The 26,316-nt window shown below is 35.6% G+C and overlaps 1 protein-coding gene across 1 annotated transcript in view; it reads left to right on the forward strand.

The window, feature by feature from the left end:
- Window positions 1-26,316, forward strand: part of LOC5578974 (protein GDAP2 homolog) — a gene marked incomplete in the record, with an annotated part of 352,509 nt that overhangs the window by 222,710 nt on the left and 103,483 nt on the right. The window contains 2 exon segments of the mRNA XM_021841532.1: window positions 7,283-7,380; window positions 23,569-23,592. Coding sequence (XP_021697224.1) covers window positions 7,283-7,380; window positions 23,569-23,592 — 122 coding nt within the window.

Here is a 26,316-nt window from a genome sequence, read left to right on the forward strand (position 1 = left end):
TGCAAGAATTACAAAGGAATATTCCTCGTGAGTTCTTTGGAAGAATTGTCGAGGGATTTATTTTACTGAATTAGACAAAAATGAATATTTTATGTAGGGGAAATAGAATTTTTCAAGTATCACTGATATGCAGCGAAATGAGACAAAATCACGAACAGATAAGATCAACGCAAATTTATGAAAACTAAGAAATTTGTGGTAAACCAGAAATTTGCTAGGCCCCCCCTAGGCCCCCTCCAGGAAAAAATCCTAGCTACGCCAATGATTATCGGTTTTGCCAAGAAAACCCGGGTAGGAAAGATTAACTTGCAATAACTTATGCATACCATATTTTGGTATCATACCATAATTAGGTATTGTTCAGTTATCAATACCTCATTTTAGTATTATAATGGTGTTTAAAAAATGTTTAAAACAATTCAAAATACTTCATTTTGGTATTCGATAGCTATTGAGGACTGCTGGAGGTACTGAAAAATTTCACTTTTATATGAAAATCCATCAAGTATTATTTAGGTATTACAATACCTGATCTAGTTATCAGCTTGGTATTTGTAGAATATGCATAAGGTATTATTTGAGGTATTTTACCTCTTATGCAGGGCTCATTCATACCTGATTCAGGTTGTAAGTATTGAAAATTATCTGGTATGAAATACCTCAATTTGGCATTCAGTTGTTATTTTCTTCTGCCGGGGAAGGTGTTCGAAATTTACTAGATCAGGTATTGTAATACCTCAATAATACTTCATGGATTTTCATATAAAAATGAAATTTTTCAATTGTAGTTCAATACCTCCAGCAGACCTCAATAGCTGTTTAATACCTCAATGAAGTATTTTTAATTGTTTTAAAGATTTTTTTCAATACCATTATAATACCAAATTGAGGTATTGACAACTGAACAATACCTAATTTTGGTATGATACCAAAAAATGGTATGCATAAGTTATTGGGGAGTTATTTGTTCCTCCTCGGGTAGCGATGTTGACGTGTCTTCGCAAGTTGCTAGCAAAGATGATTCTCTTCTGACTGAATAGATGAGTTGAATCGAAAGGAATGCTGTCAGATACGCAGTTTGGTTTTCGCAGTGGCAGAAGAACTGCAAGGACCCTTAAGGGATACTCTGGACAATTTGGCTACTTGGACCTTTCATCTGATTATCAAATTCTCTCCGAGAAAACTGAGATGGTTGTCTTTTCAAGAAACACAAACCTGTCAAGTTTTCTCTTACGCTTATGAGTAAGACAATCACTCATAACATGACTTCTAAATATCGTGGGGTCTGGTGTGACTCCAAATGCTTTTGGGGAAAGCACATTGATTGTTTGTCTGACACAGAAATGGCAAAAAAAAAAGAATCATTTTCATGCGAACTATAACCGGAGCCCACCCGGAAGATCTGATTAGGCTTTACCGTACCAACATCTTGTCGGTCTTGGAATATGATAACCTTTTTTTTTCAATCCGCGGCGGAAGCACAGTACCATTTTTTTCGCATTGCGTTAGCCTGCATGAACTCAACTCATACAATGAGTTTAGAGGTACTTGCAGGGGTACAGCCTCTGCCAGATCGTTTCACGGACTCAGGTTCCTCATTCGTTGTGAAGTTCTCAATCCATTGAAACTTTGAAAATCTGTTTGAACATAACCCTCAAACTCCATAAAACGAGTGTGCACTACTGGCACAGCAACTGTGTTTCGGTACGTCATTTTGTTATTCCGAAAATTAATCGTTCTTAAAGTGGAAAATCTAGATTGATATTATTTGAATAAGTTTTAGATAATTTTCAATGTGATGTTTTGTGATAGGACTTCGAAAAGTGCATAACATAAGCATTAGTTCTAATTTCAAGCATCTTTTGGATTTTGTCTTACATAAATCGCCAATTCCAAAAATCTGTACCAATCTGTACTTTTCGGTGAAAATCTGTAATCTGTACTGTACAGAATCTGTACCGAAAACTATAAAAAAATCTGTACCTTTCCAGGTACTTGTGGCAACACTGCTCCTGTTTCATCAGTGATTTTTGGGAAAATTTCACTATTTTACCAAGGTATTCCTATGGAAGGAAATTCTGATGACAACCCTGGAATTATTCTGATGAGAGTCCTAGAAAAATCTCTTTGCGAAACCTAATTTCAAATGAGATCTCTGTAATGTTATTAATGAGAATCCTAGAGATTCCTAAAATGAGAATATTGGAAGGATTATTTTGAAAATACACACACTTAAATTATTTTACCATAATCCATGAATTTCACCGTAATCTCAACAGCTGAACAGTGCGGTCAAATAAAACACCGTAATTTCGTCGAAATTCAACGGATTCCGGTGAAATTTTACCGAAAACTGTAAAAGTTTACCGTACCCCATTAATTTATTTCACCGAACATTTCAGCTGTTGAGATTACGGCGAAACTCATGGATTACCGTAAAATAATTAGAGTGTGCAGGTATAAAAATCCAAGTAGAATTCTGATGAAAATTTAGGGTGAATTTTGGATAGGATTCTGATGAGAATAATGCAAAGACTTTTTTGGGTACCGCTACACTCTGTTGAGCTTCCTGGAAGGATGCTGCTTGAAATCCTGGAAACATTTAGTGACGAATCTTGAAAGGATTGTGATGAAAATCTTAGAAGAAGTTTATGAGAATCCTGGAAGAATTCTAATAAGAACCTTGGAAGTATTATTAAGAGAAATATGGAAGAGTTTTGTTAAGAATCTTATTGATTTTGATGAAAATCCTTTAACGATTCTGATAAGATTCTAGGAATGATTCTAATGAGAATCTGGCATCGATGCTGATAAAATCATGGAAGGATTGTGATGAGAACTTTAAATGGATTCTGATGAGAGTGCTAGTGATGAATATCCTGAAGGCACTCTGAGAAGGATCCTGAGAGAATTCAGAAGAGAATCCTGCGAGAAATCTGATGTGAATCCTGCTAGGAACCAAATATAAATCCTGATAGGATACTGATGGGAATTCTGTGAGGATTCTATAATATCTCTGACTGATGGGAAAGGATAACTGAGTTCCAGCACAATGATTCAGAATACTCAAATGTAGCTTCCCACTGTTTAACCTTTACGAAACAGTTGGATTTTGCGGGGTGGGCTTTTTTTTTGTTGGGATGGTCAAGCCACTGCGTCCATTGGATTAAACTTTTGTGGCATTGCGGGGTGGGCTTGGTGTAGTGGTTAGAACACACGCCTCTCACGCCGAGGACCTGGGACCGAATCTCTCCCCCAAGATAGTCACATGTAGGGTGTCCTAGAAAGTATGGGCACGACTTTAGCATAGACTGCCATTTCGAGACTAATGCAGATAAAAATCTGATTTTCACACATTTTATTATTTTACTTATCAAGAGTAGGGAAAGTGTACCAGTTATGGCCATAGTGGTTCCCTATTTGGCCATATGCAAAATTTGGATAACTTTCACATTTTTAATCTTTTTGAATGTTTTAACATCAAGATATATCCTATATCTTACTGCTAAAACACAAAAAAAACTTTTAAAAATGTTGAGAGTTCAAGTTATCACGTATGGCGAAATAGGGAACCACTATGGCCATAACTGGTACACCTACCCTAGATTTTAAATTTTTAACGATTTCTTTCGCTACCCGTTTGCTGATGGTGTTGCATTTTTGCAAGCTCTTCTTATCAGATTTGCACAAATCGTACTATTTTTTTAACGACTTTGTTGTACGAAATTTGTGCTAGGTCAAAAAGTACGTACAAACAAAAATTTGTTTATCATTGCCAATACGATAAATGATCAGACTATCGTTAATTTTATTGAAAATTATGAATAGAAACTAAAAATCCGCTTTCTGCTGTGGACGATTTTTGAAAGGGTCAAAACCAAGTCCATGTATATCCAATAAAACATGTATAAACCTAAAATTCGTGTTGCCTATCCAAAAGTATAGATATTAGACATAAGTAAATTTGAAATGAAATAATTTTCTTCACATTGAAAATGTCTGACGTGAAGTTATGTGGAGAGAACAACTTGACCATTTTGTCATATGTTTTCTAACAAAGCCAAATAAAATTTTAAACGAAAATTCTTGTGGAACATCTAAGATATAAGGTATATGAACTCACCACATCGAAGGATTTTGATAAAAATAGGGTCTGTGCTGGCTAGATCAGAAATGATTTTCTTAAATCAAAGATTTTAATGTAAAAGTTTATTTATTCAAAATGTTCATAGGAAGCATTTAAAATGCCCTAAGGAGAAATTCAAAAATATACAAATATTTATTTGATTGAAAAAATATTGTGATTCTCGTTATCAAAGTCGTACCCATACTTTCTGGAATACCATATATGACGTAAAAGTTTTAGTGACGCAAGGAAAGCAAAGCCGTTGGTCCTGAGATGAACTATATAGATAGGTATTGATGAAATAAAGGTAGAAATAGTTGGATTTTATACATTTTGTGATGACTTCTGTAAGTTTTCATTTATGTAGAATTTATATTTTATAAAAATTTCCGGAACCAAATACCGGGGCCGGAACATCACATGCCTTTTATCAACAAAAATATGCCAATAAAATAATAAGACATACGCATAAATCCATTTTACCGGTAAATCGATAAAAAAGCATAGGAAATTTTTAAACCTCCAATTATATAATATACGATACTCTTATACAAAATGTGAAATAAAATAGAAACTAAGCTTCAAATAAAACACTCGAAAAATAATTTCATTCCAAGGAAAAAATATAATGAGCACTAAACAACCAAAGATTTCCAATGAAAAAACATTAAAAAATCAAAAAGTTTCCAATAAAAATGGAAATAAGGTACGGTAACAATACTGTATACCGCTATTTTTAAATTTGAAAATCTCTAAATTATGGTTAACTTTAAGTAAAGTTGTTTACTGCTTTTGGATTAAATAGTGATGGTTTGCTTGTGCTAGGGCATGATAATATTTTTCACGTTAAAGTTTTAAGCTGATTAGGCAAATGAAATGTAGTACACTCGCCCTTCGATTTTGCAAGGTTCGTTTTTGGCACAATTCGATTTTTTTCACTCTTAGGGTTTTGTTCTAATTCGTCGTAAGCGCTATTATTCGTCGTATCAAACTAAAAATGTTCCACTACGGCGGATATTCCAACTTACCCGCAACATACATTCATTTTTCAAGTGTAATTTTGTGAAAGCTGTCATGGTTCGTACACTTGTACACCAAAAATGCACTACTGTATTTCGATAACTAACTTCAGTTAAATTATCCACTTTGCACTTTTTCACCGAAATCGCATGGACGAACACCATTTGAAAGAAATGCTTAGCGATCGACATCAATACACCACTTTATGATACAAGTTTCTTCCCGCCCCCCTGTGTGACTTACTTCGCCGGGCACTTATTTTCACTATGGAAAACCTTCGTACTTCTTCACTGAAGGATTTTATTCGAATCACACGCCGTAAAAGTTCTATAATTCACGAAATTTTATGAAATTTCCTCAACGACCGCGTATAATTGAGAATGTAAACAAAGTTCAACCCGTCATACTGAGAAACAAAAAACTTGTGAGCAACAATGTGTGCGCGATGCTCGGCGTAAACAACGACTCCTTTGATTGTGTTGTTTTCGCTGCACTGTGAGCAAATGTCATGATTTTTCAGTCAAAAGGAATTGTGTTTATATGTTTGAGCTGAATTTCGATGGCGAACAATGAATGTTGAAGGAAATAAATATGTTTCATCGAGCTGAAGGAATGGAGGGAGATGCCCGTAGATCTATATATTTCAGTACAACATTTTATAATAGTGTTAATATGTTCTATTTTGACCACTCACTATATCACAGTGAGCCGTAAGTTGTGAGACGAATCTGGAAACTGATTGCGATAGAAATGAAAACGAAACGACGAATTGAGAATACGGCAAGTTGCAATTTCATTGCATTATTTCCAAAAAGACGATCAAGATTTATTAAAATCTTATTGTACAATGCGAATGCCGTTTTGGGGAAGAATTGTTTGGCATCGGTTTGTACCAGCATCATTCACTGCAATACTGGGAAAATGGCAGGTTCTCACTGATCAAAGCTTAATACGATAGATACTAGCACATCACCCTACCTTTTTTGATTTAGGCAACACATGTTTTATGGTTCTGAAGTTATTCTTGTAATCGAACCTATTTGAGCTTGTTTGAGACAAATCAAGCTCGGTATATGTTGCCCTATACATTTAAATTATTTTTTGGGACCATGAAAATATATGGACAAAAACTCAGTTTACTATCCTGTTATAATTCCCAATTTCTCTGTGAGTTCTTTTGAGGCCTTTCATGTTCAGAATAGGTATATTGGATTCGTGATGCAAATAATCGATCGATCGCAATGAAAACATTGATTTTCGTAACATCGATTCAAAATCGTGCAACAAAAGATTTAAGAAAAGAATGTAAAGCTTGAATTATTACACTGCGGAACACGTTGTTGCCTCAAGTATCAAAATACCCATATTTACCTAATTAAAGATTGCTGAATCTATTGCCGTTATCAAAAATATCATAGTAAGATAGTTTTAGAAATATAAGCTGTTGAATATGCATAATTTGACTTTTTAAGCCAACTTGCATGCAAGTTTAAGCTGGTAAACTATGGCAATTTATTTGCTTATTTTGCCGCAGAATTCAAACTTCATGTTAGAAATGATAATTATCAACAAAGTTCATAATATTTTCGATGCTCAAAATTATTGTTCGATGGTTTTGAAAAGTATTGTATTTTACCATATAAGAAAAACGAAGAATTTTGTATGGAGACTGCAAGCATGTTGAAAAGCTTGATTTAATCTAAATTTAATCGTGCAATTTATAACAAATTATATTTTAAATGGAAGTTGAAGTCCTATTTTGCATGCCTGCAATGTGGATTAGATCACTGATAGTTTGATAAATCATACTTTAAATTTAATTTTTTACAACCAACCGATGGGTGTTTAATACAACTTTGGAGACCTGTAGCTAAAAATTGTGACGTTCTGGAAAATTTTTGAGAAAAACATCAGGCTCTGCGAATTCATCTTTTTTTTTCTGTTCAATTTTTGTTACGGAAAGGAACAAGGTCTAAAACTTTTAGACTAATGGTTTTTCGTCTCAATCTTTCTATGCCTCTACATTATTTTAAGTTTTGTTCAGTTCAGTGCCGTAAAGGGACGCTATATTTCCGCAAGTGTTTCTAATACATGTTTTAAGTAATTAATCAAATTTGCATTTCCTCGTTCTTCCAGGGTGACCTCGACAGACAGCGGCTACTAGGCGACCGTCCTCGGATGGTGTACGAAAGCGTACTCGACGAAGGTTTAGAAGGAATCGAACACCAAGAAAGGTTAGTGCCCTATATTATTGTCTAAAAATGTTTTGTTTCCAAAATTCTACTTTTTTGAAAATTATCTATGTTTACGTTTTGAGTATTGCTTCCTAGTTCTATTACATCTATCGCTTGCAAAATTCATTGCATCTTTAATTGAGTATGTTTTATGATGATTTACTTCAAGTATCAGTTACTATTCGCAAATTGAATTCGATCTGAGTCATTTTCCAATTTTCTCGTTTTCATTAATTGATTCACCCTCCTCACAATGCACAACCGCATAAAACAAATTATATGCAAACCACTATCGCTAGAATCTGTGAATGAAACAATTCAATTAGAATGTTCATTCATAGCATCAACCGCTTCTATCTACTCGCCAACGCGTTAATTGATCGATAAATCTAGCAGCACAAAACTGTGCACCTTTAATTAGCGAGACAGGTTAATGAAGTCAGAGAGTTCACACTTTAGTGGCAATAAAAAAAAACGAGTGAGCAGCTGGTCGCGAACAGTTTTTAATTTTGGCAAACCAAATATTTGCCCATTTTTAAGATGTTTGCATGTCTCATATTGTGTTTTTGGTCCAAAAGCCTCATCTGGTCGTTGCTTTCAAGCCGAGAACACTCCAAATGGGGTCTTATCGCTGGATTGTTAAAACCATTCCGGTGCTCTGTTTGCAAACACGTGTGCCATCCGAGATAAAGAAGCTTATTTCCCAAATAGGTCAAAAAATAAATCAATATTGTCCGACGGGGAATGTCCTATAAGGTAAAATGCAACAGCACTAGCTGCCACATGCCGTCAATTAAAGCTGTCGCGATCGGAGAAGCAGGCAATTTGTCCCATTTTGGCAACGTCCAGTTGTGATTGGTTCTTGACAGTTTCGATCCACAGTGTTTTTAATTGTCGAATTCATGTGCTCTTTGAATTGATTCTAAACATAGATGACCCGATTTTATCAGCCTTTTTTTCTAATAGTTTTTCAGCTGCCATTAAAAACCCGGATAAAAAATACAATTCAAAAACAATATAACGTATTGTAACAGTACCATTCAATATATTGGAAATACAATACAGAATATTGTAAAATAACAATTCAATTACAGTACAATATATTGTTTTGAACAGCTCACTGTATGGTATATGAGATATCGTAACAATACAAATATAGATATTTTCTCATACAAACATTTTGAAAATACAATAAGATATATTGTTCATGTATTGTCTTGATTAGCAATTCGTGTATTGTTGTACAATACAAAATCAATTCAACGAACTGTATCATGGTTGCATTTGCCGTTACAGCTAATGTCAAGTAACTTCTAAAAAACTACTTATTTTTACTTTTTGAATATTTTTCACCCAACATTTCTCGATTACTTTTTCAAATCGACGTAAGTAACTTTTATACGGTTTTGAGAAAATTAATAAGGAAAAATTACAATCTATCTTCTAAAACTGTTTTAAAATGAATCACCTTTTTAACATTTTTTTTGCCGTGTACTTCGCTCAAATTTTGCATACACCCAGCTCACGTTCAAAAACTAGGTAGTTTCTATTATTTCCCACAAAAATAATTATAAGAAAATGATAAGCCGTTTCATTCAGTTACTTTCGACGTTTTTCTACCAGTGTAAAATCGGCTCAAGTAGTGTTTTGTTTTGATTCGTGGTTAAGTCACTTTGTCTCTCCATACAGCGGGGCGGCGAAAGTAGTGGTTAGGTTGCGAAAGTTGAAAATCTTACTTTCGTCGTTTTGTAAATCCGGAAATTAAACGTTCTAAAAGTGAAAAGTTGAGTTGGTACAGAGCGGTACGTGTAGAATTCCGCCTGATTAACACGTAGGATCGATAAAGTAAGTTTGTATACTTTTTTGACTTGAGTCTGTATGAATAAGTTTTCGAGATTTCGTGCTTTCTGAACTTGTTTTGTTTATTTTTTTCAGCAAAGCATATATATTCAGCAATATATTATATTGTTTTTGAATTTTATATCCAAACAACAATAATATTGCTTCGACATTCAATTACAATACGCTGTATTGTATCCAATACGTTATATTGTATGGTTTATTCCATTCACTGAATGATTCGTTTTTATCCGGGAATGTACACAGTTTATCAAAATTAGTTGTTCCCTATATTTTGCATATTCATAATAACGTCAACAAAGTGAAAAAAAATGGAAAAGTTCGATTGACTAAAGATAGTGAAATAAGAACGATATGAGAGATTGGATTTCCGAACTTTTTTGAATTTTGAATTACCCTTATGTAGTACTATAAATGGAATGGGGTTGAAGCAAAAAAATAGGAATCGCTGGTTTAGACGCTATTGAAAAAACAGACGAAATCTTCAAAATAAAACACTGTGCGATGCAAACTGTATGGAGGGAAATGCGGAAAACCTGACCGAAGGTTTAGTTTTCATGTTTGCACACCATGTTCTACTCCGCAGACAAGATCGACGAAAAACCTGTTGGTGTAATTATGATTGACCTTATGTTGCTGCCGCCGATCAGTCGGGTGTCGAGTGGCCTTCTCAAGTTCATTGGAACTGATATGTAGCGTGGCTCCAACTCCGCACCGCACCGGTCGGTTATTTGTATCAAGTGCTGCGCAGTTCACTTCTTTTGTTGTTGCGGATGAGATTTATTGCCGCATATCATGTACCTCCGCACCCCTTTTGTTCATCATCTCCAACCGCTCTCATGTTCCTTGCGTGTGTCTCAACAAAAGTGCCCGGTAAGGTAAACCGCTTCTGATTGTTTATTTTTTTCGAGCACTTTGTCTCCCTGACTCTTGTGAGCATCATTTTACAGAATTCGGTTTACCAAATGGGGAGCCGGATAAAAAACATCATAGGAAATGAAAAATATAACGTATTGTAACAGTACAATTTGAAACGTTGAAATACAATACATTCGGTATATTGTTCAGAACGATTCGCTGTATGGTATATGAGGTTTTAACAATATTAAATATCGTAACAATACAAACATATCTCTTTTTCTTAACATATAAATGAATAAAAAAATAAATTGTTTATTTATAGTTAACACTATAGAAACAATTATTTGATTGGTTTTCTAATGCTAATAGACAATTGAACAATTAGTTTGTGTATTATCTATATAAATAAAAATGGAGTGGTGTTTGTATGTCACGAAATGGCTTCCGAACGGGTCAACCGATTTGAATGATTATTTTTCCATTTTGTTTGTCAAGTGTTCCGACGTGTTTGTGTGTATAAAAATCTCAGAATATTCACCGGGAAAGTCGGAAAAACGAACGTGAACGGACTATAATTTTGTATGGGACGATCTATAGCATTTTCAACAGCCTACTTGATGGCAAGACGAAGTTTGCCGGGGCCACTAGTTTTGAATAATAGTTTAGTTTTTCAACTTGTAAATATTTTTCATCTAATATCTCTTGCTTCCTGAACTTGTCAGTCAAACTACACAGAAAGTAGCAACAGTTGTTTTGCACATAGAAACAAATTTGAGTAAGATTGTAGTATTTTAATCCTTGAAGTAACAATACAACCTTTTGTAGTATAATAATGAATGGTTTTTTAATTGTATTTGCAGAAAAGGATAATATTGTTTCGACATACAATCATAATACATTTTGTTGTACTCAGTAGATACATTATACATATTGTATATTCCATTCGCTGGTACGTTTTCATCCGGGGAAGCATGCTCATTGCTCTGCTCACAAGCCAAGCCAAGGTCGGTTGCACTTGCATGGACCATCCAGCAGCAGCTATCAAACTTCAAAGTTTGTCATGTGATAAGGAAGAGAAAACAGTAGTGTCATACAGCTTTGCTACTTGTGCAAGTTGAAGTGAAATAAATGTCCGATAAGTTTCGACAAACGTCACTCGTCACCGGCTGTGTCAGTTACTTCGCCGGAGTGATGTTGTGGAAAACGGATTTTCCGGTAGGACTTTGACGTGTTCCGTACAATTGTTGTATCTATTTGAAACACTATTCTGAGCTTCAGTATCTTGGCTATCCATGTTTTATGGAACACTTTGAGAAACTTAAGAAGGAATTCTTGGTGCAACAACTCTAGGATGAAAGTTCGACGAAATTGTTGATGAAGATATTACGTGAATCATATTACGTGAAACGCAAGTCAGTCCCATCTGTATTTTCGTCAAAATTGAACTGAATTCAGTTTCAACATATCTTCCAATGCATTTTCAGCTGCACCAATGAGATATTATGTTTTATTCGGAAAATTGAGAAAAAACAGCAAATCAAATTGTCCCATAATGAAAAGCAACCGCATATCAGTCCCACTAAAGATTTCCGCACCGTGTAGCCTAACAATTAATTCTGTATTGTTTTTTCATAAGGGCTTATCTGCATTCATCCATTTCTCCTATTGAAATAACAACACAGAATTGTGTTTTGACCATCTTTTTATTTTTCTCGAAAAGATATCGTAGTGAATTGGAAATTGCGAAAGTTTCATTAAGATTTGATCGTGTTCCAATCCGTAAGTTTTCGTATGGAAAACGATATTGAGAACTTCACAGCCCATTTTCTCGATGTCTACTTTCTATCTATTCTCAATGCCTAACAGATGGGAAGACTTGCGATTCACGGCGGTACTTATAACTCATCAAAAAGCATATAGAATCATTCATTCTGTATGATTCCTCTGCGTCAGCGAGCTTCGAAATCACTCAGCTTTCGCTACATGATTCCGCTACATGAATAATTTTGAATCAATAGAAATGTGTGGACTTTTCATAATTTTTATTCTGCACGCTTCCTCACTGTTGACTATTCCGGATAATTGATTTCGAATTCCAAACAGCTCATGAAAAGCATGTTTAAAAAAGACAAATCACCCAATCCTTAGACAGACATCTATGGAAGTATGACTCTTAGATGAACTTCTTTTATACAAACCAGAATGTCCAGAATTTGCAACTGTCCGGGATTTGAATCAGAACGGTACATTCGAAGTAGAATTCTTTTAGAACTTTTAAATTTAATGTCTGGTTGAATATCAATAAAAAGTTTTTGTTCTTGTTGTTTTCTTATTCTTGGCATTACGTTTCTACTAGGACAGATGCTGCATCTCAGCATAGTGTCCAATGAGAGCTTTATTTATCAAGTTGCTATTTTCACATTCCTACATCGTGTTGCGGTTACTATGCTATATGTGCCCAGGAAAGTCAAATAAATTTTCATTATGAATAGATGCGGGAATCGAATCCAGACACCTTCAGCATGGTTTTGCTTTAAAGTCGCGGGCGCTATCACTAGGAAAACAACTATTGTCTAAATCCCAGTTATATTTTCCAAAGGAATGATCACACAATGCAGGAAAATTGGCAATCTTATGTTTTTCATGGAGTTTCGAGTGTACGTTTGGGTGAAACACCTGAACATATTTCGACTGAACTTGTTTTGGAATTTCTTATGGACATTCGCTGTTAATGCTAATAATTAGGTTTTCGACGGTCATACCGTGGGTGAGTAATTTGTAAACGAAATTCTCATGCATGAAATTAGTAATGCAGATCTCAAACGATTTCAGTGCTGGTAGCGAGTCACTTTTTAGTGATTTGGTCTCACTTTTCGACCTAGCCAATAAAAAATCATATTTGCATCTAAAAGTCTCTAAGTCACTATTTTAGAAAACTGATGCTTATGACATTCAAAGCTGTGTCAGCTTATAAAACACAAAGAGCAAGAAATAAATATTTGTTATTATAAAGACAAATAAAGTGTAATCTGGAAATCAAAGTGTCAAGGGAAATATAGTTTCCTGGCTAACTCCCTGGAAGTATTTAGGTGAATATTTCGAAGACCATCAGGAAGAAAAAAAATGGGAAAAGTTTTGTAGAAGATTCTGGCAAAACTAAGCCAAAAACGGCTAGGAATAACAACCGAAAAATATACAAATAGTTTGTCAGAAAGCTGTCGTGGACTTCAAAATCGAGTACTAATTTTGTTAGAAAAAAATCAGGAATAACATTATATATCCAACACATAAGCTATACATTTTTATATTGATTAAGCCTTGACACTACACGGGAAAAAATTCTGTGGTAAAAATAACTATTTTAGCTGACTACGCCCATTCTTAAAACTACCATGGAAATTCAGACCAATTTACTATGTTTACGGTACACCCCACCGCATTACTGGTACATTTGACAGAAATAATTTACAACAATCTGATTCCAACTACACACATGGTAAAATCAAGCGCATTTCTGGTCTGCTGAAAATTGCGAGTGCGAGCGCTTAAGTTAACCCCCTAAAATGGTAGTTTTTACCGCACAATTTGTTTGCGTGTAGACACCAAAGTCGTGGAAAAGGTCAACTATTTCTATACTACAAAAAACATGTCTCTATAATGATTGCTTGAATATTGTTGGACAGTAACAATGAATCAATTGTGATATAAGTGATGATTCCCTATCGTTAAATCCACCTGTTCATGAAATTTAGCAACAAATGCGCACCTAATAAATTGAGATTTATTTAAAACAGCGATTCAATCGTTTATTTTTGTTTATAATCCAATTGTTATCATTTTAAGGACAAAATAGATAAATGTTGTGGTAACAAAGAAGACTAGGTATTACGTCGCAAGAATTGCGAAATAATAATAAATAATAAAACACGTCGGAACCTTTGACTGATGCAACAGCAAAAGAATCAGAAGAATTTCAAAAGATTTGACCGACAAAAACCCCCATGTCGACAAGAACAAAAATTTATTTATTTTATTTAAAATTGTAACTACAGTGTGCGTGTTAAGATTTGTTTGCATGTTTTGATCAGTCTGTTCGGGCTCTCCGGTTCAGCTGATTGTTTCTCAGCCAGTGCAGATTCCGTTTGTTTATCGTATTCGATTCGAAAATCGTAAATCCAAAACAGTAGTTTAGATTACAATTACATAACCGACAAACACGATATGCCACACGGATACCACAACGAAAAGCGAAAAGCAATGGTGATCGATATAGAGCTTAGTGACATTTGAACACACGAACACTCGCATACGCTCATCATACATAGTTTGTTTTTGTTTTCCTCAACGAAACTTGCACACGCTTTCAAGACTCATCAAAATGCATATGGAAATATTACCCAATTTGAAATTATTTTACTCAGATGCTTGATGTTTTTTGAGACAGAGTGCATACTATTTTTCTCTGAGTTTCGCAACTACATCTACACTGAAGCACCCACACCATTGGACGTGATAACCACTATACAATTTAGCGTGATAACCACTATTCGACCAGGTACTAAATTCCGGTGCGCATCATTAAGTTCGGTTTTCCCAACGAAAACGCTTCCAAAACTGGCTGCGGTTGTGCGGGAGTAAGTACACGGAAACAATGCGTAAGCGTAAAATGAGTGTCGATATTAACTTTTGTAATTAAAAACAGAAAATCGATTCATCAGACAGTTACAGGTTCTACCGAACCACACTGGACAAAAGAACTGTAACAATTGGTAAAAATTCAAACATATCAAAATTAAACATAAAAATAATGAACTCCAGAGTCTCTGAAGGAGGTCCTAATCTGACCGAAACGTTGGACAAAATAAAATAAAAATCAATTAATTTTGTCCTGACTGAAGAGCCAATCCATCATCAACAAGAAGCTACAGTCGAACAACCAACGAAGAGATTTGCCTACAGTTCTTATGAGAAAGCTGTTAAAGAGAATGGGGCTGCCGACAATAGTCACACGGACATGAGATGTTTAAAGCGTTGTAAAAACGTTTCCAAAAAGCTTTCAACAAATAGACAAATATAATGCGCCACCATCATAGATGTCGCTGGGGAACAATGAATGAAATGTCACTGAAAATGTTTGTTTACGTCCAAAATTCAATTTTTCATTCCAAAAATTAGGTAATATGTAATCAATCGATTTTTGAACTATTCACCATTGGCGTAATCATTTGGAACCATTATTCTTGCGATACGCGTGATTTCACAACAAATTTATCCACTATCGATGAATCCGGAAGTTTTTAACCTTTGTTGCCAAATACCAATATTCCAATTTTATCCCACTAATCGTACTTGAGCACTGACCGGATCTGTACTTTTTTGTAGGAAAACAAGTTTATTATATTTTTCAATGCTCTCTGATCGTCTACAAAATAACTATTCCGAGAAAATGTATAAATTGTGTGCTCCTTCCTATGCTGCACACGGTGCGATCTCAACCCCACCTCTTCTTGACGGTTCTTCTACTAGCCACCAGATGTCGGAGTGATCGTTTTATTTTGAAAATATTTGCCTATGGGGACGGGCCTGGTGTAGTGTTTAGAACACACGCTAATCCCGAGGACCTGGGATCGGATCCCATTCCCCAAGAAAAGCCACTTATGACGTGAAAAGTTATAGTGACGACTTCGGAAGTAAAGCCATTGATCCCGAAATGAACTAGCCCAGGGCTAAAAATCTCGTTAATAATGTAAGCAAACAAACACGTAATATGTATGCTTTTGTCCGATAAAACTAGAAAGGAAGCGCGGCACCGGCTTAGACTGCGAAACATATGTAAATTTCATAGAGATTCAAATGTATTTGAAAAGGGTTTCAGATATTCCCAAGTGATCTTGACAGTTTTCTAGAAGTATTTCAAGGGTTCTCAAAGTTACCACATTACAGTGTCTTTTTTCGCTGATTTCGTGGTTGAAACATAATAGCTCTTAAACCGCCAATTTCACCATCTTTTTTTTTTTTTTTGAAGAAGTGACTTAACTTGTAAAATAACTTCTTTAAGATTAAGCGGACTGTTCATTTGTTCACCTTAAAATGAGATAAGAAAATTATTTTTAATTGAATTGAGATATACAAAGTAGTAGCAAATGTTACTACTATACGCTTTGTCGAAGACACAACATTTATACCCGTTATACATTACAATACATAACATTATCCAAGTATGGTCAAAAAAAAACTATTTTTGATAACTAATACATACAACTATTACAATACATAACATTATCCAAGTATGGTCAAAAAAAAAACTGTTTTTGATGGTTGTAGGACATTTCCCAGAAAGTCAAACCCCAGAATGACGTTCCCCAGAAACCCATTCCCCAGAATGGGACATTTCCCAGAAATCCATTCCCCAGAAAACCATTCCCCAGAATAGGACATTCCCCAGAATGGGTTTTATACGTTTGTAAAGAGTGGAAAAAAATGGTAGTTTAGTTTTTTTGTCAATAAGAAATGTACCTACTGAATTGATTCGAATTCCCACAAGCTTCGAATTCCAGACACAGACGTCAATTCACCCAAAATATTATTTTGTCAAATTCATTATTATGGATCTCAAGCGAATAAAATCGGAATTGAGTTAAAAAATCTTTTGAACGGCGAGTGTTTGCTTCCTTTTTCTCAGGCAAACCATCTAAGCTGTCGTCAAAAAATCACGAAGGGGGAAAGAGGTGGATTTGTGGCTAAGTGGTTCATCGGTGGTTGGGTCCATAATCTTAGGAGGAAAATGCTGTTTAAAAATTTTCTTAATTGTGTCTTAATTAATTTCATAATTGTGCTACTGTCGTTTCCTTGAATATCATTTCCCTGAATGCCACCTCTCCGAATGACCCGTTTCCCCGAATAGTGATGCAGTTCAAACAGGTGCAAGAATAGTCTTTAAGGACTAGGTGCTGAACTAGAATGAATGATTAGCAATTAAAAGAAGAAGATAATATAGATTTGAACGTCATCCTCGACTAAATATATCTTGCCAAAAATGCCAATGATGGTGAAACTCGAAAGAACCGCCAATCAAGTGAAGAAGGGTGCATATTAGATGACCGGTTCGTTACCACCTCGAAACACAAAAGTTATGATAATTATAAGAGCTAAAAACTTTTCGGAAGCTAGGCTATTCGAGGAAACGGGTTGTTCGGGGCACTGGCATTCTGGGAACTGGCGTTCGGAGAAACGACATTTGGGAAACCAACATTCGAGGAAAAGTAGCTCAACTGTTTAACATAAGCTGTTCCTACATATGCCATACTGTGTTTTATGATCAAACTTGATCCAAGCTATTGTTTTCTTGTTTTCATAGTTATTCTTCCTTCTTTTAAAATTGGCTGTTCTTTCTAATTGTATTTTCAAAGGGAGATTGGTGTAGTGTAATATGTCACAAAGTAAATTAATGGAATTTGTTTTTCGGCTTTCATGGCATATTCTCCCTTCTTTTGAACATATGCTGTTCTTCCTAGGTTTATTGTCTTAATAATTAGGGATGGTACACATATTATGACACGCTAAATTTTAACTTTTTCGACGGGAAAATCGTCAAAAAATTTAAAAATCGTCCAAATGGTTCGAATCATATTTCCGACCATAGGTGGTTAATTTTAAAGAATTTTTGATTTAAAGATTCTCCATTCAATAAATGAAAGACTTCAACAAACCGAAAGTCCTACCGTTAAAAATAAAAAAAAAAAAACAATACGAAAATGTTTTACTTATGAAAATTATGGTTTTCCTCGAATTTTCCAGTTAGATGCATTCACTATTTACTCTTTACCATTTTCCTGGATTTGAACACCTCAAAGATCTCTTGTTATTTTTTTTTCTGGGGAATGTCCCATTCTGGGGAATGGTTTTCTGGGGAATGTCCAATTCTGGGGAACGTCATTCTGGGAAATGTCGTACAGTCGTTTTTGATAACTTATTTCCCAGTATTTAATACATTTTTGATGTATTCCATGTTTCAGCTGAACATTGCATTTGGATATCTCTTACACTAAAAGCGTTATTTCAAATAATATGTTTTTCAGTTTCCGATATGTTTCCAGCTACTTTTTCCACCATGAAGCCCCTAAATGCGCATTGATTATTAGCATGACATGGTTTCTATTTGATCCAGGCTCGCTTCCGTATCGGTTACGCCTCCAAATTGCAAACATAACATTTTGTTCAATATTCTATTCTGAATTGAGCGTTTTATTACAACAATATCTGTGACAAACAATTAGAAGGTGTACAGGCTGACCGCGATGATTTTTTGGAGCTCTAAAGGTACGTTAAGAACTCTAATTATTTTATCGATGATATTTTGACACTGATTTATCATGGAATAGACAAGTTCCATTATTACAGCGAACATATTTTGAAATTTCGAATGCCTGAGGTACGGTTTTCCGGAAACCATCAAAAACACTTGGTCCAGTCTGTCTGAAGACCGAACAATTGGAATCCAGAAAAATACTCTCTGAGAGCTTAACTTACTACACGCTAAGCTTGCTCAACGCAGCGCTTGTGTTAAAACTACATAGAATGAGGCAAACAATGCAGGACTCTCTGGCTGAGTGAAAATTCTGTGTAAGTCGCACTCATGCTATGTGTAACCGATGTGTTGGCCATTGGCTGTGCGCGGATCGATGGAAATGGAACTGTCAGTCATCCCCCGCGCGGCAGCAAACAGTTGGCCGTTGGTAAGATGGGAAGTTTTCAGGGAGTTTTTCCAGCGAAAAGCCGGAAGATGGTCGCAAATGAGAAAGTTTTTCCCTCATTTGCTTCCGCTTCGGCTATTCGAATAAAAAAATCTCTGAAAAACTTTAAAATCAGAATGCTTTATCAATGTTTTCAGAAGCAAAACAAACATGGAAGCGAATTCCGCATTCCAAGCGTTCCTCCTCTGTGCGCATTTCACTCATTCGTTTTGTTTACCACCGTACCACTTAAGAAAAGAATCAAATTGATCTATTTGGGGCCGGTTCCTCGAAGGACCCATAAATAACCGCAAAAATATCCAAGGTCAAAGCTGGTTTTATTATCTAATTTAGTTATCATAAGACTTCCGTATTCGATACTATAAAAAAAACAAATTAAGTTGAGTTAATTTTACCCTTTCTGACACAGTGATCCACGGCAATCACTCCGAAACGATGAAGATTTTCAAAAATTTCAATGACTCGAAACACTAGACATCCAGAAAATTCCATTCAGAAACTAGCAAACAGGATTTCGAACTTTTTGAAGCTATTTCAAGGGCCGAAAGATTAAATGCCCGGGATAGTTCCCTGACTCTCCCATTTTTGCTGGGGGCGGACGCAGCTGTGGCATGAGGCAAAATTTCAACTTATATTGATTATATGAATATGACAACATCAAAAGATCATGGTTTACCCGAGGGGCAAATCATTTTGAACTAGTAAAGCTTTACTTATGTTTTAAATATATAAATATTTTGACCGTCCAGAAGCCCCAGAACAGGTTCTGGATGTCCTGGAAACTTTGCAAGGCATGCGCGATTCTCCTGTAACTCTACAAGATTCTACCATATTACCCTAATTCCATTACCTCGAATGCCATTATCAAGAATTTCAAAACCCCGAAAGACCCACAACCCCGAATGACATTACTCCGGATTCCAATGTCATGGGGAAATGTCATCAATGTCGTCATGTCAACCCAAGCAACCAATAGTTCGGATTGTACTTATGCAGTGAACTCCATAGTTCGTTTTGGTATAAATCTAGTTTTAGTGAAACTTTTTCGCTGATTAAAAGTACACTACGGATATTAAATGAACTTGATTTTCAGAAGAGTAAATCATGAACTCATCATCAACTTGAAAGTTCAGACCGAGTTTGAATTGAACTTCTTTTGTACTTGAAGGTGGAAATCAAACTTAAGCAAACTTTATGTAAACTGTGAAGCTTGATTAATTACTTAAAAAGCCTGTTATGTGACACATATATTTTATGAGATTTTCTGGTTGATCTAAAATTGGTCAAACATAATTTCAGATTGATTCTAAACATTTCGAAGACACAATATTTGTTTAGTATACCCAGGAATCCAGGGAAGTGTCCACTTATAGAATTATTCTAAAACTTTTCTGATGACTTCAAACTGCATGATATTTTAAAACAAGTTCAATAGAAGACATGTCAATGACTTTTGGCAACATTGCTACATCCAGAAGCTACTGGCATATTCCGAGGATGTGGTGCCTTCAGGGAAGTCGGATGGAGAGTCACGAACTAATGGAAATGGCTTATTTTATTATTTAAATTATAAACTGTTGTATTAAACTTCAAATAACTTCTAGAGAATTAATCGTGATTACAGTCACTCTATTCAAAGTCTGGCGAATAGAAAATCCCTAAAACTGGCAATGTGATAACCTCCCTACAACCGTTGGCAACCGAACAAAAAGATTAAGCCTTCAAGTGACCTGCTGGTTTGAACAATGACGAAATGATATATTTTCTCGATCAAGCATTGAGTTTCATTGAGGTTAAATTTTGCTTAATACTTTTGAACTGCAATAAGTTTTAAACCCAATAAAGATTTGAGATATTTTTCTGTAATGCGAATTATTTCTTGTTTTTGTTGTTGATTTAAATACCTCTACGCACAATACTGCCCACCAATTCAAGCACTATGTTCGATTGGCTCCTACAGTCCTGTCTGTCAGACTGTGAATAGAGTGACTGTAATCGTAAAACACGTTATGGTTTAGAATGATTTCAATTTGCTTATTGTATCATCAAAACTAATAAATGTATTTAAACAAAAAAATCGAAAATCAACCAAATGTTTAAAATTTTTCCATCATGAATTTTTTCTCGATCATCATTTTCTTTCTGTGTCTATGGTAAAAATAGAAAAAAATATATCTGTGTAATTTCACTACAATTTGTGCATATATTTATTTTTTCAAAACCAACAGTTTTTAAAAGTTATTTTTGAGTCAATATGATCGAATTATGTATGAAAAACGCTTATTCTACCATACCGAAAACATGTTCACAATTTACTATAAATCGAAGATGATCGAGTTTTGTGACCGTCCGGTTTGACATGGAATTCGTCCCATGCTGAAAATGCTGAAGATAGTTCTTCTCTGTGTCTAGTAGTAAGAAAGATATAAACATAATGAACAAAGCAAAACCATAGACTTTTGTTAAATTATGTATCACGGGCCGATGGATGTTCCAATTGGCATAAAAAATTGACGTGAGTTGACCCATATAGATTAAACTAATTTAAGCCCAATGTCATTTACATTCAATATTTTACAATCAAAAATGGAAACTGATGATTGTTAAAATCGTTGGTTTTATGACTGAGTTAACAATGAAGATCTTTTTTAGGAATGAAGGTTTCATAAGGAAAAACATGATTTTGTCATTCATAATAACTAGGATTATCAAAATTAACCTTGAAATTTCAAATGATAAAAAGTATTCAACCTTCAAATGTCTAACGGACATGATGTTTAAAATTTTTGTGTATAATCTTTTAACTTTTTCGTGGACGTCAAATTGGAATATAGCATATCTCGCAACACTGTATCCAGAAGTTTATATTCTTAAAGATTTCATAGTTGAAAACTAAAAAAAAGTTTTTTCTGTTTCACAAATATTGGAGGAGATTAAATTTTCTGAAAGGTGATTTGATGGTCTTACACTTTTTAAAGCTTTTATGAATTTCTTCAAAGAAATTTTATTCGAATTTTAGAAAAGTTGCAGGCAGTCGATAATCTATTTGCTGAAATAATTCGGGCTTTGTTGTATGTATCTTGATTCTCACATTTTTTGGATGCGCACTGCTATGTGAGCTGTAGTTTCTTGGAAGCATAAAAATAATCACGATACTTATTAATAACTCAAGCTTCAAAAACTATTTTTGGCTCTGACTGACGAAAATTCCATCGAATGGAATTTTCTGAATGACGCGTTGACACGCCAACGCCAATTTGGGGCTTTTCCGACACATCCTACGTCAAGTAACGAGCCCCTAGCTGTGTGTCCCAAGCTCAAATGGTTAATTTTATGTTATTCACACGTCATCATGCTTACTACAACGGGTTTCAGTGAAATGTCGTCGCAATTGCAAGGAAATTGGTTTGCCCACCATCATCAGTTCATAGCACACGCCATCCTTTAATGACAACGGAATAAACTTGTTTAGTTTCGTATTGACGTCACGACCATCGTCAATGGGGGTGTATCATTGGTGATGTCACTTTTACCTATTGAGTATTGAAGCTTTCTTCAATAAAATATAGTCCGTCGTCGCGGTTCAACTGTTTGGTGCATCGAATGTCAAAGGTTATCGTTACGAGTTTTCTTTCCTAAACAAGGATCGTTAACTACGATTCAGATTATTCATGATTCTACGTCGCAACACAAGTTTGAGTCAAACAAAAATCTACGTCATCGGAGGTGTTTCACAAAAACAACTCAAATTTACAGCTCATCTCTTGCAATCATCAAAAGACTTCTGTTATCATCACGAAGAAAAAATGTCGCAAAACAGCGAAAAACCAACATCTCTGGTCATAGAATTCGTCATTCGTTCGTTAATCATCCCACCCAGCTAGGAAACGCGCGCTTTAGCGTTAGTAGATAGACCTGCTGCCTAAATTACACCTGCAGTGGCATCGTAAACCTCACTCAATCAAGTGATCCAGCAACCGACCGGGAGCACCGGGAGAGGGTGGGTCTCATCACGAGAGTACCGTTTACATTAGGGCGTCCAAAACATTTAGAAAAATTGGGATGCTACGAAGGATATTACGAACAAACTTTCGTAAAAATAGAACTATAAAAATTGACTTTTAGAGGCTGACTCTTTGAGATTTATGCAAAAAGTCAAATTTTTCTGACTTATGTCGTTTTTTGTTTTTGTTCAGCAAAACTTTTCCCTTAAAGTAAAATTTTGTGACACCTCACTGTAGCTAGATACAACGGATCCGCGCCGCGGTCATTTTCATCATACACACGAACCGCGCGGCTGCGATGCAGAGGAGGTCGGTGCCTCGTAAAACAATTAAAACGTTTAATATTTCGTCTCCAAGCCCCGATTAATAGCGCTATTTGCACACTGATTACACTGCTGAATCTCGAAATCGTCTCAACTATGAAAGATGCTGCTGCGAGTATCACCACATGGTCGGTTGAGCGTTGATGATGTGTTTTCCATTTTGGGAATGTGACGTTCTGACGATCAGCTTGCAAGTAGATTGGCTCAAAATTTCGTTATCGATCATTTCATAGTTCTGTAGTGGCGCTATTTCAGTTTGAAGTGAGTAGTTTTCGGTAGCATTCAATATCCGATCAAAATTTTCTCAACTTAACTACTTATTTTGTTTTACTTTTCGAACAACTATGTTACTAATCGAAATTTTCCCAATTTCTATCCTCTATTTAGTTCACCATTACTGGTGGATTGCGAGTGAGTACCGGAATCGAAATCAAAGTTTTGATTTTTTCCCCTGCGCGATCAAAATTTTTCTCTCTCCCCGTAGATTAGTTTCTTTTTAAAAGTTTGCGTAGTTTGTTACTTGATTTTTCCGTCAACGTTTTTGACATTCCAAAGTAGACTAGTTTTTTGCATGATCTTTCAATCAATTTAAAGATATTTTATATTCCCCCTTCTCTCCTGCCCTTTTTGATAGATCGTAAAATAAACAGTAGAACGCAATGAAAGTGCATTTTGTCATACAACTCAACCTGGAACCAAATCCCCGATTCATATTCAGTATACATCTTAAACTTATACTTTCAATGGTACCTTTAATAAAACATTTCACACGCATAACTTTTAAACTATATTCAACTCAGAAAAGAGGCAACCAATGTGTAATTTTTTAATGGAAATTTGTTTACAATTTAATTAATGGAAACATTTGGCATTTAGGCCCTCTTCCACTGTGTACAGAAAAATGTATTCGTGGCCTTCTACGAAGTTTCAGTTTTATACTTATTTTCCTGCAGATGTGATTATCGAATTCTTTCTTCTCAAATTCACTTCGCGGAAAACGTCGTTGTCACATGCCACAAGAGTTCCAAGGTAAACAAATTCTGCAACAATTTCAAACACACCCCCATCAAACAATACTTCAGCACCTACACCACAAATTTCAAACCATCCAGCGTTACACGTATCAGCCTAATTAGTTTCGCCGGAAAACCATCAGGTATCAAAAAGCCGGCTCCAGAGGCACGTTCCCCGCCATTTGGGAGATTTGTGCCATCGCCATAGTTGAGCCTATTGCATCATCTACCCGATGGGAGAGGAAAAGGAAGGGAAAGATGGTAGGAAATAGGAGTGGGGTCACTTGAAAAGGGAAAATCGGATAGGCGAAATGAGAGTATGTAGCAAATTGTAGCTCCATATCACAATGGGTTCGAACAGCGCTCTAAAAAGGGCACTGCAAAACGAATGAGCGTAAAGAGATCCTATAGCTCATTAGCACAGCGGGTTAAGAATAACAGAATGTCTTGAAGATTCACAACAAGCACACACAAATGTATCAGCATGCTGAATATTGGCCATGTGATAGTTGAGTCGGCAGTGGCAAGTCAAGGTTCCCGAATAGGTAGAAAAAGCCGACCAAGATCATAATTTGTTGTTCTAAAATAATTTCTGACGATCATAATCAGGTATTGGTTTGTTGGAGATAAGAGATAAAAGAATAATATCAAAAATGAATATGGAGAAGTATTAAACAACATCTTGTTAAGATATTATAAGATCAAAACAATAACTGGCAAGTTTATTGATTGATCAACAAATCAATATCAAAACATAATCTGACAGCTGGTGGAGAATAAAAATAATCAAAAATCGAACCCTCGACCTTTACTTCTATACACAGAGATGCTAACCAATCGGTCAAGCCTATCAGGTGAAAGATGGAGGAAATAAAAGCATCATTCTCTTCGCTTTCTGAGACTACATTTTGCTCCTAGAGGTTGTCCTGACGTCACACTGTTCAGTTCCGCCATATTGCTGTCGAATGTGTTTTATTCAAGGTTCCGAATTCTCACTCACTCTCATGATAATGGATTTATCCCTCACAGTAATTTTTAGCGATAAGTTACCTTGCGATTTTATCCGTCTACAAAACAAAGCGAAAAATGATAATTCCACTTTTCCACAGCTGTCAGAAGTTTGTTTTCTCTTTTTCCCATCCATGGAGAACTTTTCCTGTATCCATCGCCACGATCAGTAGTTGCTTTACTGGTAGCATGGTTAGCGTAGCATGGTTAGCGTGCACGCACCGCAGTTGGTTTTACAAATGTTCTAGGGTTCGAATCCCGTCGCCGGCACTAGTTTTTGTTTCTGTCCACATAGAGATAATTCTCGGGAGCAGTTGGTGAGCGAAAACTTGATGGAGTGAAAAGGAATTATCCCCAAAGTGGAATGATTTTCAGTTATCCTCCATCGTAGCTCTAGGGACAATTATTGCGAGTGAAAAAAGATGTTCACGTGAGGAAGCGAAAAAGCATTCTCCCAACGTGCGAAAAATCGTAGATTTCGCATCATTGATACGAAAATTAAAGAACCCTGGTTTTATTCCATGTCAAAGAACTCATTTTGATCTTGTTTACATATTTCCAGATGTTGAGCTATAGCGCTGAGATTTATAAAATTTTCGAACATCATTTCAATATCAAATTGAGATATGCAATTATAATTTGTTCGTTTAGAGATGTGATTTTGATTTTCCCGTCTGCCCGGGTTGTAACCAAGAGACTGCAAGTTCTGCTTTGACAGATTTGTTAAATACTTAGCCATCTTTGGGATGGCTCAGTAATGTACAATTTTGCTTGACGGCATGACTCAAAATGATTCCAATATTGCTTGTGCTGAGTTGCCGCCCAAGAATTCCTTAAGCTTCACCCAGCATTTCGAATTTGGAATAGCTGCCTGAGGGCCAATAAAATCATGCGATGCTCCATTGCGAGCTAGTTCATTAGCCAATTCATTCCCAGCAATGGAAGAGTAGCCAAGACCCATACAAGGTTTACAGAGTTCATTGAATTCAGTTCCTCAAATTGAGTTCGACGTGCGAGAACAAGCTTAAACCCTGAGTTGGTCGAAGCAAGAGCCTTAGAAGTAGCCTGACTATCTGACATATTCCATTACAAAAAGCCAGATGTCCACTCGTTC

This window comes from Aedes aegypti, chromosome 2 (genome assembly GCF_002204515.2).
Source record: "Aedes aegypti strain LVP_AGWG chromosome 2, AaegL5.0 Primary Assembly, whole genome shotgun sequence".
NCBI lineage: Eukaryota > Metazoa > Arthropoda > Insecta > Diptera > Culicidae > Aedes > Aedes aegypti.